Below are 15,338 nucleotides of genomic sequence, written 5' to 3'. Positions count from 1 at the left end.
TAAAGGGTCTTTTGATATAGTATAGACAATCATGTAAACATGTGACTTAACTACTCAGGTATCCTAAGATTTCTGTCTTGATATTTCAAATTTCTGATTGCTCCAAAGCAGAGTACTTCCTATTGTTAACCGTTGTTTAGGTACAAAAGAGTAAAAAATTGCTTTAGCAAATGACCTATGTTTTTCTTAGCTATTCCTCAACTATAATTTTGGTTCTCTTATATTGTCTCCTTTTATTCCTCAAATTCAATTCAAGAAGCAAGCAAGGTGCTAGTAGATACAATGAAAAAAAAAATAGTTGCTGCCCTCACTGAGTGGACTTGGTAGACTCAACACGTACACCCATAAATAAATTACAAGATGATTTGACAGAGAGAACACTTAGAAGGCAGCTTCTGAACTCAGCCTTGGGAGGAAAGACATTTCAAGGCTAGGGGCAGGATGGCACAGGGACAGGGGACATAAAGAAATGCTTCTTTTGGATACCAGCAACAATTTGGACTGAACTTAGACTCTGAAATAAGCAGGAAGAGTGAAGGGAACTTGTGTTTAACTCTAGAGGGAAGAGGCAGCAGCGCAGCATGGCACGACAGCAGAAGTCGGCCTGGTGTTGAGTCAGAAGAGCTGCATTCAGGGCCACTCATTGTGAGATCCCAGAAAAATAAAACCGCCTGCAGGTCTTGAGAACTGGAGAGAGACCTACAATGTCTCTCTAAATCCATGATTCTAAGATTCTCATATAGAAATGGCACATGACCAGACTCGTACTTCAGAAATAGTCTTCTGGCAGCTATGAGGTGGCAGAAAAATAAGCATTTATTTAGCATTTACTATATGCAACACACACTGTGCTAAGCATTTAACAACTATGATTTCTTTTGATGCTCACAACAACCCGTCAGGTAGATGCCATTATTAACCCCATTTTCTACACAGGAAACAACAGCAGACGGAGGACATTTTCAGAAGAGGTGGTTTTAGAATTGTTGAGGTTGAGATATTTACAGGACATTTAGGAAGAGGTGTCCATTGGTTAAGGGGGGGCGGGGAGAGGGAGAGAAGAGAGAGCGAAGAGGAGAAAGGTGGGGGAGAGGGAGAGAGAGAGAGACAGAGAAATTTCTTTCACATATTATTCTGGCCTTCATGCACTCTACATCCTATGCAAATGGGCTCAATAGCTATTGGCCAACCATACTCTGACCTGCTTGGGATGCCTAGAATACACATTCATCCTTAGCTCTGACAACTGAAGAAATTCTTCCCTTCCTCTAAGTCTTCATCCAGATGCTATCACTCCTCCATGAAGCCTCCCTCTGATTCCTACTAGCTGAAAGTCACCTGTTTTATTCTAGTCATTTTCCATTTGATAATATGTATGCCCTACTTTCCCAATCAAAATGTAAGTTTCTTAAGGGAGAGGACTATGGTATTTTTTCATTTTTGCATCCTGAATGCTTAGCAAAGCATCTCACACACAGTGGACTCATGATACATTTGTACTGCATCATGCTCTGCCTCTATTATTGTTATAATCCAGAACACTAAGCATTATGTAACTTTGAGACCATACTAGATTCTAGTTCATCCACCTAATTTTGTGATGAGGATGCTAAGGCCTAAGATGTTATAGACCAGGGCTGTCCGACCTTAGGTTTTTATTGAAACAATGGACAATATATTTTGATTTGCCATTTTAGTGAGAGCTCTCTGGTAGCTCAGCTTTGTTTACTAAAGCATTTATGTAAATTTCTATGCTTGTAGGTGGGCTGCATAAATTGCACTGCGGGCCACATGGCCAGCCCTGTTATAGACCTTGGTCAAGGTCTCAAAGTTAATTAATGACAGTTTAAGGTTTCTGATGCTTTTTCCACAACTCAATCTGAATTAATTTGCAAAAAGTCATGACATAGTACGGAACAGAACTTTGAATGGGAAAGCTACAAGTCATCTCTTCTTGTTTTTAAATTTTCTTGCAACTACCCCTTTACCAGTACTTTCTCAGTTACCATGACTTGTATTATTAATTAAATGAATATCTAATCTTATCATAAGAAGCAGTAGTACAGAAGCAGCATGTCCTCACAGGTCAAAAGTAGGCCTTGGAGCTTGAGAGTTTCCTAGAGGGCTGTGAAGAAAGGATTCCCTAGGAGAGAAATGATCTTTACCAAATGAACATATTTATAAAAGGGGTAGAGGGAAGGGTACCTGGATGTACTTCTGCCTGCACCGATGCTAGAGGCCCAAAGTTTTCCCACTCGTGGAGAGAAGATAGGTGCTTAACCCAAGTAGGTTCTTATAGTTCTTTCTGCTAGTGATAATATGGCCACCAGGTAACCATTTCTTCAAAAATTATGCTACTAAAAAAATTTCATACCTCACTACAAGATGCAACTGCTCTGTGTAAAGGAGTCAACCATTTGCTGTCTTTGGCATTAACTCTAGCTCCTGCAACAAAAAAAAAAATAAATTGAATTTTTTTTAAATTAAAAACTATTATTTCTATAAAATCACTATACCAAAAGTATTAACAGATTTTGCGTTTCAGACATTATGGCAAAAAGTTTAACTTAATGAGAGATGACAACAAATTTATAGTTACAAGGTGAAATTATTTTAGATGATGGATAAAAATATTTAAATAAGGCAGCATGTACTTATTACTAATAAATCAAGGTAATATATATTTCTAGAGCTAACCGAATGACTGCTCTAAAGCACATGTTCAGATCTCATCAATTCTTCTTTGCTCTGGCAATCATTATTCCCTTCCACTAATACTTCTTTTCAGTCAAAATGGATCATACACATTTTCCCTTCTTGGCTTCCATCTCACTCCTCTTTTGATTTCTAAATTTCCACCCAGGTTTTAAAAACTTAACTCACATGCCAAGCTCTGCATGAAGCCATCCATCTTTGATTCCCAAGCCAGTAAACATCATTCCTCTTCAGACTTCCCAAAGAACTTTGCTCTCCACCTCTCTGATTCAACTAACTATAATACAGTATTAATCATGGCTGCAGAGTTGGAAGGAACTCTAGAAGCCATCAAGTCCTGAATACATGAACATAAGAGAGCTCTAATACTTTAGTGGATCTCTGATCTCCTTGATACTAGGATTTTCCAGCTTGTCTCATAGATCTCTACAGAAGATTCTCCCAAACTGATGGAGGCCTTCAAGTCTCTTACAATCCAAGAATACCAATAAAGCACTTGGACAATCCATCTTATGCCTCTTCTCATGTTACATGACTGGCCACATCCTTTTCTGATCACATATTTTCTCAATGATATCTTTTATACTCTTCTTGAGCTTATATCCTGATTAGAAAAATATCACAATGTATCTCTCTAATATCTTTTGGGTGGTCTACAACTAATTCCTCAGAGATTTTCATGTTTCAAGATTCAAATTTATAAAGTACCAATGGGGGATAGGGGCAGCTAGGTGGCGCAGTGAGTAGAATACTGACCCTGGAATCAGGAGGACCTGAGTTCAAATGTGACCTCAGACACTTGACACACTTACTAGCTTAATGACCTTGGGCAAGTCACTGAACCCCAATTGCCCTGCCTTTTCCTCTCAAATAAAAAAAGATTAAAAAATATAAAGTACCAATGGGGAAACATTCACATTGAAAAGGAGTTTGCACTAAGTAAGTGTGGATACTAGGTGGTAGGATCATTAAAAACATCACATAATTTAACAGTTTCAAACTCATTCTCTGTCTCTTACTCAATTTTGTACAGTTCAATATCCATCTGTACGAAGTATGTTACTTGTGTACTAACTCAATAAAGTGGACATTCAGCTGTATATCAAAATCCAAACAGGCATTTTTCATTCATTTAGTTTTCCCTAGTATGGATGGTTAGGTTGATCTCCTTTCAGTGATCGTTAATCTCAAAGAGAATGCCCTTTGATGTTCTGGGGAATGATGAAATAAGTACAATGTAACCTAAAAACAGAAGGACTGTACTTTGCCATCTGCAGCAGAGATTCTTAACTTAAGGTCTGTGGATTTTTTTTTAACCTTTTGGTAACTATTTTAGCATAACTGGTTTCCTTTGTAATCCAGTGCACTTTATTTTATGCATTTAAAAATATTATTTGACCTAGAAGGATTCCACCTTACATCTGGACTTCTGTGATAGTGGTAAATATCTTAAGGGAACATAGGCTTCCTTGTTTTATGCCTCACTTAATGCTAAAGATCAGAGGGCCACTGAACAGTTTTGTTTTGTTTTTTTCAAATGCATTTCTAAAGGAATCTTGTATTGTAACAGCAGTAATTCTTTTGGGAGGAAAAGCATTCATAGGTGTGTTCTGTTTTTCATAAACAAATAACCAACAGTAGGATTTTATAGTATCCTGTGCACAACCCGCCCCCCGCCCCCATCATCCCTCAATATACATATAGATCATTCCTTATGGAGAGTTTATAAAAAGATGAAGAAGCCCAGTGTAGTTCTTAGTCATCTAGCTTTCAGGATTAATATTCTCCATGAGATCTGTCCTCCCCCATCCCTCTTTTGTTTTCTCTCAAGATATTTTCTAAAGAAATCCACCCATATTTTTAACATTTTATCAATTTCAGCATTGTTTTCCATATGCCTGGTCTTGTCATTCTTCCTGACTTCACCATCCTTAAGATCATTTGTATTTATTTATACAGACTTTGGAGACAGAGATGTTAGAATGTAAACGTGCTGGTTCTTCTATCATCATTGTCAAAAATGATTATTAAAAAAGGAGAAGATTCGCTTTTTGAAAAGAACCACTGGCAAAAGAAAACTGGAATGCAATCTGGCAAAAATGAGGTATAGATCAACATATTGCACCATACACTAAAATAAGCACAAAATGGATACATGACTTGAATCCTGAAGGTCATACCTTAAAAAAACAAACTGGAAGAGATCAGGTACCTTTACTGCTTTGGTTAATGGGAAAATAATTAAGAGTTAAAAAGGGGAAAAAAATTATATTACATGAAACTGAAAAGCTTTTACACAGGTAATATCAATTTAAATGGGATAAAAAGGTAAAAAAAAAAATCTTTGTATCATCTGTCTCTCAGAGTCTCTTATGTAAGATATACATAGGGGAAAACACAGATATGAAATACTGCGGGCCATTTCCCAATGCATGTGACCAAATAATACAAATAAAGAGTTCTCAGAACTGCATATAAATAAACTGTGTATTCTGCCTACCATGACCTCCTTTGTCCCTTATTTAAGATTCTCTTCCCAACTGTAGCTATCAAAGGTAATTTTCTTGTACTTTTTGAAATGGTATGACTCTTTCAGTTTTCATATTCATTTTGAGCTTATTGTGGTATACAATATAAGCAAGATGTCAACTTGAACTATGATTATTATTAATAATCATAAAACTGCCTTACAATTTTCCTTGCATATTTCTGTCAAATAATGAGCCATTCTCCCATTTATATTCTTGGATTTATTGACTACTGCATTAGTGCTACTTTAAAAACATGTTTGAGAATCTACTATTAAGGAAAATCTTTTTAAATTTTCAAAAGAAAAATTTAAAAATTGGAACCTACCAATTTAGTCTTTTCCCATTTAAGCAAGCAGCATAAGGCAGATGGGTGATTCAGTCAGGATTACATGCCCTTTGTTAGTGCTTTCTTCTAAGGCTCTTGGCTGAGACTGGGCATTGCATTCACCTTGCTTACCTGATTTATACATTCTTTAATTTTACTGATTTACATAAACCACTGGAAACTACATTTTATAATACACTAGTACATAGTATGTCTTTCTGGTGGATTGTGATGGTGGTTTTATTTATTTAAAAGTTATTTTTCACAAAGATTAACTCTTGTCTCTAATGGATAACTAATTTGATTTGTACACCACAGTGAAGAGGCAATGTGGTGGTACCGAAAGAACACTAAATTTGAAGTTAGAAGACCTGAGTTCAGGTCCTAACTGCTGCTGTTTGACCTTGGTTTAGTCATTTCTCCTCTCAATTTTCTCATTTATGAAAAGATAGGTTGTCCCAGATGATCTCTAAAGACCTTTCTAACCTGAAATCCCATGTTCCTATGAAACATTTCCAAGAATACAACCTAACAGGCATTCATGGATTGTCTAAATTATCACTACCACTACCACCATTACTGTCACATGTAATACAACAGCTAACTCAAAAGTGCTTTCAGGTTTATGTTGTACTCCAAATACAGTATGAATGAATTATATCTCCGTTATTTACATCCTATCTAGAATGCTAAAAGATCCCACAATCACCCACTAGTAATTCAGAAGGAAGTAAAGATAAGCAGGGCAGCTTTGAAAGTAACACATTTAATTGTATACTTAAAAAAAAGCAAGCTCTAAAACACCAAAATTCAATTTCATATATAATACTCTTTTGCCATTCTATTGCAATATTCAGTCATTTCCAATTGTGTCTGACTCTTCATAACCCTATTTGGGGTTTTCTTGACAGAGATAATGAAATGGCTTGACATTTCTTTCTCTAGTTCATTTTACAGATGAGAAAACTGAGGCAAACAGGATCAAGGGATGTGCCCAGGGTAACACAGCTAGTAAGTGTCTGAGATGGAATTTGAACTCAGGAAGATGAGTATTCCTGACTCTAAGCCTAGCACTCTATCCACTGTGCCAACCTAGCTGTTTCATTCTATTTTGTATATGGAAACATTTTGGGGTTGAGTTGTTCATTTTTTGTGTGCTGTTGGTGAAATTCGTAATTTAAAAAAGTTTTTAAAGTTTATCTCCCCAGCTGGAAGGTAAGATTAAAACAATAAAGGGACTTTAAAGATATGGAAATTTCCTTCATAGATACAAATTGCAACCCATCTGAACACCCTCCCTCATGGAATCCTTCTTTTCCTTCAAGACGCAGCTCAAGCATGACCTTTTCCATAAAGCCTTTTCTGATCTCCCCAATAGGTAGCGCCCTCTCTCTCAAACTATCCTGTATTTAACTTTATTTCTTTGCATTTGTTCTGCTTGTATTTAATTTGTCCATATACTTATTGTCTTCACCATAAGAGTGTGAAGTCCTTTGCAATACATTCATTCTTTGACACTGGCTTCTCTGCAGATCCTCACACATTGCCTGACTTTAAATATTCCCTGGCTATCCCTCAGGCCTAGCCTCCCTCCTCATCTCTACTTCCTGGCTTCCTTCAAAGTCTCAGCTGAAGTCCACCTTCTGCAAAAAAGCTTGTCCTATGCTCCTAAATGGTATTGTCTTGCCTCTGAGACTATGCCCAACTTATCCTGTATAGATCCCATCTGCACATAGTTGTTTGCATGTTGTCTCCCCCACTGGATTGCTCCTTGACTTTGTATCCACATCTCAGAACCTACCATAGTAACTGGCACACAGCAGGCAGTTGTTCTTAATTGATTCTCATGCTGTGCTATTCTTGACTGCCCAACTCTGTTTTTGTAAATCCAATTATAATGTTGCTCAATGTTAAAAAGAAAATTTTCACTGTTCAAAAAAAAAAGTGTTACAGTTACACATTAAGGCGCAGTTAGCTCCTTTGAAGCAATGTTATAATTGGTAATGTGACTTGGTTATAATAAATTAACAATGTTATTTCAAAGCTACTTTGGTCACAGCAACCTTAGGAAGAACATGGCTACATAACCAAGGGCGAAGGAATGTCATATACATGAAACAGGATTTCAGAAAAGGAAAAAATTACTGCAACGGTGATGTCAGAAAGAAGGGTAAAGGTTACTTTGACTAAAGGGATGAACTCTATTCTAACTGCACTTCACACTTGTCACTATCACTCCTTCTCTTCTCTGCCTATTTCATCCCTGGTCTCTTTAAGGTCCTAGCGTCTTCATAACGCCTTCTCCAAGTATTCTATCATCTCTACTTGTCTCTATTTAGAACTAATATTAAATGCTATCAATAATGATTCACTGTATTAAGTAGAAGAGGCGGTTGGGACTGAAATTTGGATACATAGAACACTATCCAGGATTCCATGTTCAATCTAATAGGTCATTTTGAGATCCATTATAAAGTTCTCAATAGCAATTTGATATGATTATGGCCAATCTACTTCTCTTTTCATGTGGCTGCTGTTCTTATTTTTCTGATATTTTCTCTAATCTGGTTCATTTGCCTAAAATTAGGGTTTTCTCAGTTACAGTTACTACTTTAAGACTTATTGGACCAATTCATAGCTTCAGTCACAGCAGATTTGCATACCTCAGTTTCTTCTGATAACTTTCTGACCATAAGGGCATATAAAGGATATCTGCACTGTTCTAAATTTAGTGACACTTAAACCTATCTAAACTTTAACCTATCTTCCCTTAGCATAAAGCGGGAAATCATGATTTGCTCTAAGTTTGGACTATCTAGTTCTCTGTAACTCCAGGTAAAGGGCATGTTCTTCCCAGGGCAACTGTCTGATTTTAGAATTCACATGGATGCAACTAGTCTGAGTTCATGGATTCATTCTCTAATTTTGAGCATATTTTCAGTCAAATCAAGAAACCTCCTAATGGCATGACAGGATGCTAGATCCTCTACTCATATTTCTACACTATTGATTGCTAAATAACTACCCTTCTCCTTAAGGGAAAAACCAGACACACTTGGGGCAGTACCAGTGTAGATACTGTTCACATTACCACAGAAACAAGAATTATTTAACCCAATGATTTACAAAATACAACTTCTTTCCTTAAACCACATCAAGAATGTCTTGAAAAATTTTCAGGGAAGCTTACAACTTTCTAACAAATGATAAAGTAAATAAAGGCAAATAAATGAAGGCATCAATCCACTACAGGTGCCCCAAGGTTGCACAACCAAAGTCTAGGTAGCCAGGGATATTGCTTTAAGGTGACGCTGGTTCCTAAAGTCTAAAGGATATCTGGCCTCATAATTATTTTAGGTAATGCCCAAAAAGTTCTTTAAATCAAGTGAATAAAGAAATGAAATCTTAATACCAGGCAGATAATCCTAGAGATAGCTAAATAATAACACAAACTTGTTACGAAAGAATTTTGCTACAAGTGACCTATTTTTATCTGAATTCCAAATTTTATCTTCCAGCGAAACATTTTACAATCTGCATATTTGCATGTTGAAATGGGTCTGCAACAATGTTTTCAAAAATGTAAAGACAAAGAAGCTCTGTGACAAGAAAAAAAAATTAGTCAAATCAGTATCATTCTATTTGTGTTATCCAATAAAATTTCTATTTTCTAGTTCTTTTTAAAAAATTCACGAGAATCAGTTAAATCTTTGTTGACACTGCTTTTTCCTCTACTTCTTCATCGTAGCATGGTACCTAGCAGGCCAGTTTTAAATCAAAATAGTGATTTCAATACAACCACCAAGAAAAAGGAAAAAAAAAGTTTTTACTATCTAAACTGAAAAAGTTAACTGGTTCTTCACAACAGTTTGAGAAACAAGACCTTCTAGTATAAAACAGAAATCAGAGAAATACCATAGACATGAGCAGAAGAAAGGATGAGAATGAATTCCAAACTCCTTAGCTTGACACTGAATGACCTCTACAATCTGGCTCTGACTTACCTTTTCACCCCTTACAAATTCCACATTCTAGCCAAACCAAACTCCCTTCTATCTTCCCTACCTCTTGGACCTTCTAAATATGGAAAGATACTTTGTGGCTCCTAAAATAAAATCCTCTTGCTGAATACATGACGAAAGACCTAGTTCAAATACCTCCTCTTCCAGAGTCTTTCTTGATTTCCCCTAGTCAAAAGTGATCTCTTTGTGATTTAACACTGCACTGTATCCATTATAAATCCCTTTATCAATTTGATTTTTTAATTTCTTGTCCCAGGATCTAGCTTACAAACTGAACTTTATTTTTGCCCTCCATTAATTTTGCCTTACACACAAAAATCATTCAATACATATCGTTTTACCTTTATCTAAGTAAGTGATTTCCAGTGGTTTTTATCTGTCAAACCCCTTTCAACAATAACAAGAAAATGTGTTACGGGTAATCAGAGTAATTTAATATACTACTCATAATATTCTCTTAGATTTATTCAGTAAGTGTTTACAGTAACTAGATTCTACTTCTAATTATTAAAACTCTAAATACAAAATTTTAAGATATTAGTATTTTATATAGGACATTCTGTAAAAATTACAAGAAATAATAATCCAGTAAGACTTTATATGCTTATTATTATCTGATAGTGCCTGGCATATAGTAGGCACTTCATTCTTAACTAAGTTGCAACCGCGAAAATGTTTAACATAATAATCACATGCAAATTTGGCTTCAATGTTGAACTTTATTTAAATAAAGGTTTGCAATATTTGGCTAAATATAGTCTTAAAACTGGTCCCACATTGAGTTTCATATTTTGATTTAAAATAAGAATAAAATGAAAATGCTTGCTCACACAAATATATAGTGGAGAATGATAGGAGAATTTTAAAAGCTCTCTTGCTAAGAGACAGAAATACATTTCAAAATTTTTAGCCTTTTAGCTAAATGATGACAACGAATAGCTAGTAATAACATAAAATACTTTTCTACTGGTTAATGACAGTAGTTTAATTTTTAAAAAAAACAACATTTATATATAAACTAATTTTTATAAGACAAAAATCTCTTCAGCTATGACTTTATTCTCTTCTACCACTTACATACCAGCTATACTTTTTCAGAAGCTACTGACTAATCAATACTGCCAACTAGTTCAATAGAAAATCTGCCAAATAGAATAGTAACACAAGTGGAGGCTAAGTTTAAAAACAGCCTTTAAATACTGAAATGAGAGGAAATATGAAGTTTGTTCCTGCAGAAAATTTGTGAATGGTCCATGATGGTTTTAAGATGGCATGTAATGTTGCATGCCTAATGATCATGATTTTTAAACAGCCTGATATTCATATTACAAAAATGCAAATGCACAGAGCAGCTTGGTCATGTGATTACACAGATGATGAGGTATGATTACAGGGTAACAGAAAGGAACAAGGGAGCTGCTCTCCTGCAATGTACAGAAATTAAATGAGGGTATGCAAATACATCAGACCATTCATTGGGAATTGCTTTGAGCTGAAATATTGAGCCCTTGTAATGGTTCAGAAGCAATTTGGTAACAAGTTGAGAAACTGCAAGAACACACTGCACTGAGTCAGAAGCAGAGTCTGGTGGAATAACTGCACAAAACCAAAATCATTTCCCACATAATGATGATGATTTTGATCACTGAAGAAACAAACCTATAATGTGACAAATATACACACGCTTGTTGTCACAGAGGAAAAATATATTTGTAACATAACTGGGCAACTATTTACGGCTCAAGTCACCTTAAAGAATTTTTAGTGTGAATTCCTTGGACCATTGTTCAAACTACTAAACGAGAATCACTGATCTAGTGCTGATGAGGAAAAAGATAACAAAGCTTTTTCTCTTTTCAATCCTGAATAATAATACTAATAATTAATTTCATTAGTAATGAAAGAGAGGCAAGGTGTAGTGGATAGAGAGCCTGTTCTAAGTGAGGTAAACTTGTTTCAAACCCTTTAACTGTTTATGTGCCTCAGACCAGTATGACTCTAAGTTGCAGTCAGTCAACAAGCACTTATCAAGAACATAACTGGTGCCAGGTATTATACCAAGCCAGGGGATATAAAGAAAAGCAATAAATATCCTTAAGAAATGTAGACTCAGGGGCAACTAGGTGGTGCAGTGAATAGAGCACCAGCCCTGGAATCACAAGGATCTGAGTTCAAATCTGGCCTTAGACACTTGACACACTTACTAGCTGTGTAACCTTGGGCAAGTCACTTAACCCCAATTACCCTGCCTTCCCCTCTCCAAAAGAAAAAAAAATGTAGACTCTAATAGGGAAGATTAGAAGTACAGAATTTAAGATAAATATAGGATAGATGGGAGTTGCAGATCTATACTGGTGGTGCTAGTTTCCCCATGTGGAGCTCACTATACCAATGACATCAAAGATCTTGTTAAGAAATCATCTGATAGCAACAATATTTTCTTCCAAAATTTTGTCTGTAAAAACTTGCTCTTTTGATCCCTCTCAGTCCACAGAGGACATAGCCAGCATCCTCGTAAACTGGGCCATGAGCCAAGCACTGGCCTTTCTCTTCTCAAATTGTAAATAATGCCCTATTTTGGCTGCTCACCAAAAGCAGTGAGGTCAACCGCCTTAGCTCTTGTTATCAGGCCAGGAGTGGGAAAGGGTGAGAAGAGAGAGACGGGTGGTGGTGGGGGAAGAGAAGGACAGTGGGGCACAGAGCCAGTGCATGAGTTTTTTCTATTAGTTCATCTCCACCTATCAACCTGAGAAAATCACTCTTCTATTTTACTTTTAGTGGGGAACTCCCGAAAACAGTACAGTAGGCTCTGGAAGGGGTCACATACATCAGACTAATCATGAATCCAAGAAGCTTCACAAGGTAAAGTCTGGTTTGTGCTAGAAGAGTTGTGCTAGAATACATTTTGAACATTAAATGTGAGCACTTAAAAGAAGCTAACTTAGGGGCAGCTAGGTGGTACACTGAGTAGAGCACCAGCCCTGGAGTCAGGAGGACCTGAGTTCAAATCCGGCCTCAGACACTTGACACATTTACTAGCTGAGTGACCTTGGGCAAGTCACTTAACCCCAACTGCCCTACCTTCCCCCTAGCAAAAAAAAAAAAAAAAGCTAACTTACCATGTAAAACATTTTTTAAATTTCCAATGGTCTTAGCTATAATCAGGTGGTCTATAAATGCATACCTTAAATGAGTTACTCTTAGAGAAAACAAGCGATACTCAGAGAATCTAGCATTTTAGGCAGGTAGTAATAATAATAAAACATAAGTGGATACCTATGAAGATTTACCGTATAGCTGTGGAAGGAGTCGTGGGGTATAGAGAAAATGTATGGAATATATAGAAAAGATTTAGAAAAAATACCTTGCCTGCACTTTAGGTTCACGTATTAGCTGGGGGTGGGGGGGGGGTGCAAATAAAAGAATTAGAACTAGGGCAGTTTGGAAGGAAAAAGTGACCATTTTCTTGACTATACTTAACTATATTTGTAAAAATGATGACCCTTATCTGCATTTCTTGGGACTAAGTACATATGTTTTCTACATTATGGACACATATTAAAGAAATTGCATTTTTCCATGACTTTGCCCTTCTCACATCTCTGCTCTTTTCCTGGATGAATGCTTCTGTTATTATCTTAAATTGTTCTGAGTTTTCTGTATTGTCTCTGCTATCCCTAACCCTTCTACCACCCTCACCTGATCTTTGCTCCCAGGTTTACACACTTCATTTCCATTTCTCCACGAAAACAAGCAGAGTGGAAATCAAAGAAAAACAATAAGTGGTACATTCAAGAGTAGTACAGTTCCAATTCCTTGAACTATTACCGGGTTAACAGAGTCAAGATTGGGAAGATTGGGAATGACTGGTGAGGGAGTTTTGAGAGACCAGAGGTCACATGGTGAAGATGAAATGTAGGTTTAATCCTAATGAAGGATTCTGAGAGGTAGACAATTATTAGGAGGGGAGGATCAAAGCCTGGAATTTCAGACTGTGTATTTTGAGAGACTGCAAAGTTCCAGGTTATTGATGAGAATGAATAAGGACATCAGATGAGGAAATCGAGGCCTGGGGAGCTCTTTGTGTTACTTGCTCAAGATAATACCACAAGACTAGGGGCAGAGTTAAAATAGCCCACACTCCCTCTTGGATGACTAAATTCCCTTGAACCAGGGTTGGGAGAGAGGGAGTTCTTACCAAATCTAAATCTAGGTAAGTACCTTGAGATCTTTCCATGTAAAGAGGGGCTGATGGAACTGAGAAGCTTTGTCCTGGACTTAGGGAGGATGGGATATCTGTCTTTAGGAATTTGAAGGGCTGTCATAAATGGAGCAGATTGTTCTGCTTGGCTCCAAAGGACAAAACTGAAAGTAATGAAAGGAAGCTGTACAGAGGAATATTTAGTGTTAAGGCAAAGAAAAGCTTTCTAAGAGCTTGAACTATTAAAAAATGGAATGGAAAATCAATCCTTTGGTTGACCACTTATCAGGAAAGTTTTAGACAAGATTCTGTTTATGTATAGGTTGGACTAGAAGTAGCATTTCCTCTTTCAAGGGAGTCAATTTCACTAAATAAACCCATCTATTTTTAGGAGAAACTGAAACAGATGGAGAAAGGGGAACTAAAGTAAACAAATGCAGAGTTGAGAAAAATTAGTTTTTAAAATTTATTGTAACATACAACTCCATTATGGGAGAAATAGAGCAGAAATGACTAGAAGTTTATTTTTAGATTACAATTAATCATCTATTTAACAAGTTAGTTTCTTAAATGGACAAAAATGCAACATGGATTAATAAATATTTCCATAGAAGCTATCAGCAGTTGAAAAGAAAAATTAAAATTACATGGATGCTATTTTATCTTTCATACACTGACAATGTTATCCCCAAACTCCCATTGCCCTATGTAATGGATGAGAAAGATCTTGGGGTCAAACATAATAGCAATTTAGAATTGAAGATCTTTCCCACCCATTAATAGGCCATGCAACCTGCTTACATCACAGGAAGCCTAAGTCACATGTGGTGGGAGGAGTTTGCTGATAGGAAAAGGAAACTGTGTCACAGGAAATGCTGAGAGAGCAGTTATGGCAGTTAATGACAGAGCTGAGGGAAAGAGAGCCGACTTGTGATAGCTGTACTGTAAGTTTTGATTGTTTTGTGGAAAGGAACCAGAAGGGAGCAGAGAGGTTTTGGGATAACTGGTGTCAACGGAACTTTACCCAAAACTATAAGAGAGATAACACAAGATAAGCGTATAAAACAATGTCATCATTTAATAGATTTTCATGTGATAATGTTTAGGGTTATTTTTAATACCATTTTCATTGGCTATAAAGTACAGCGTTCCAGCTATCTTGTGCGGCATAATGATAACTTCATAATCCCTGTTTAATATCTGCTCCAATGAATGGGCAAGAAGGGTAGCTAAGACAAAATACAAGGAAAAGATGAAAAAAAAATAATAGTAAAGACAGAAAGTTTGGGTATAAGGAAAAATTATTTACTGCACTTAAAGCACAAAAGAAGAGTTACACCCTTGTTGCTTTTGTTGATGTTAAGATTTTCTTTCCACTTAGAATTCCAAATATCCAAAGGGTAGGAAACAAAGTGTGATCTCTTTTTACATTCTACTAATTTTATTGCTATTATCTTTCTCTTAAGAGCTAAAAGACCAGTCGAAAATTTAAAAAACCAAATGTAAACAAAAAAATCATGAAACAAATGTTACTGTTGTTGAAA

The 15,338-nt window shown here is 36.3% G+C and overlaps 1 protein-coding gene across 1 annotated transcript in view; it reads right to left on the bottom strand.

Moving 5' to 3' along the window:
• The window catches only part of ANKRD28 (ankyrin repeat domain 28), a 139,164-nt gene that overhangs the window by 75,269 nt on the left and 48,557 nt on the right, over positions 1-15,338 (bottom strand). The window contains exon 4 of the mRNA XM_036759306.1: positions 2,375-2,445. Coding sequence (XP_036615201.1) covers positions 2,375-2,445 — 71 coding nt within the window. The remainder of the gene's footprint in view (positions 1-2,374; positions 2,446-15,338) is intronic.

Source organism: Trichosurus vulpecula, chromosome 5 (assembly GCF_011100635.1).
Source record: "Trichosurus vulpecula isolate mTriVul1 chromosome 5, mTriVul1.pri, whole genome shotgun sequence".
Lineage (NCBI taxonomy): Eukaryota > Metazoa > Chordata > Mammalia > Diprotodontia > Phalangeridae > Trichosurus > Trichosurus vulpecula.
This window is presented reverse-complemented; position numbering and strand designations above follow the sequence as displayed.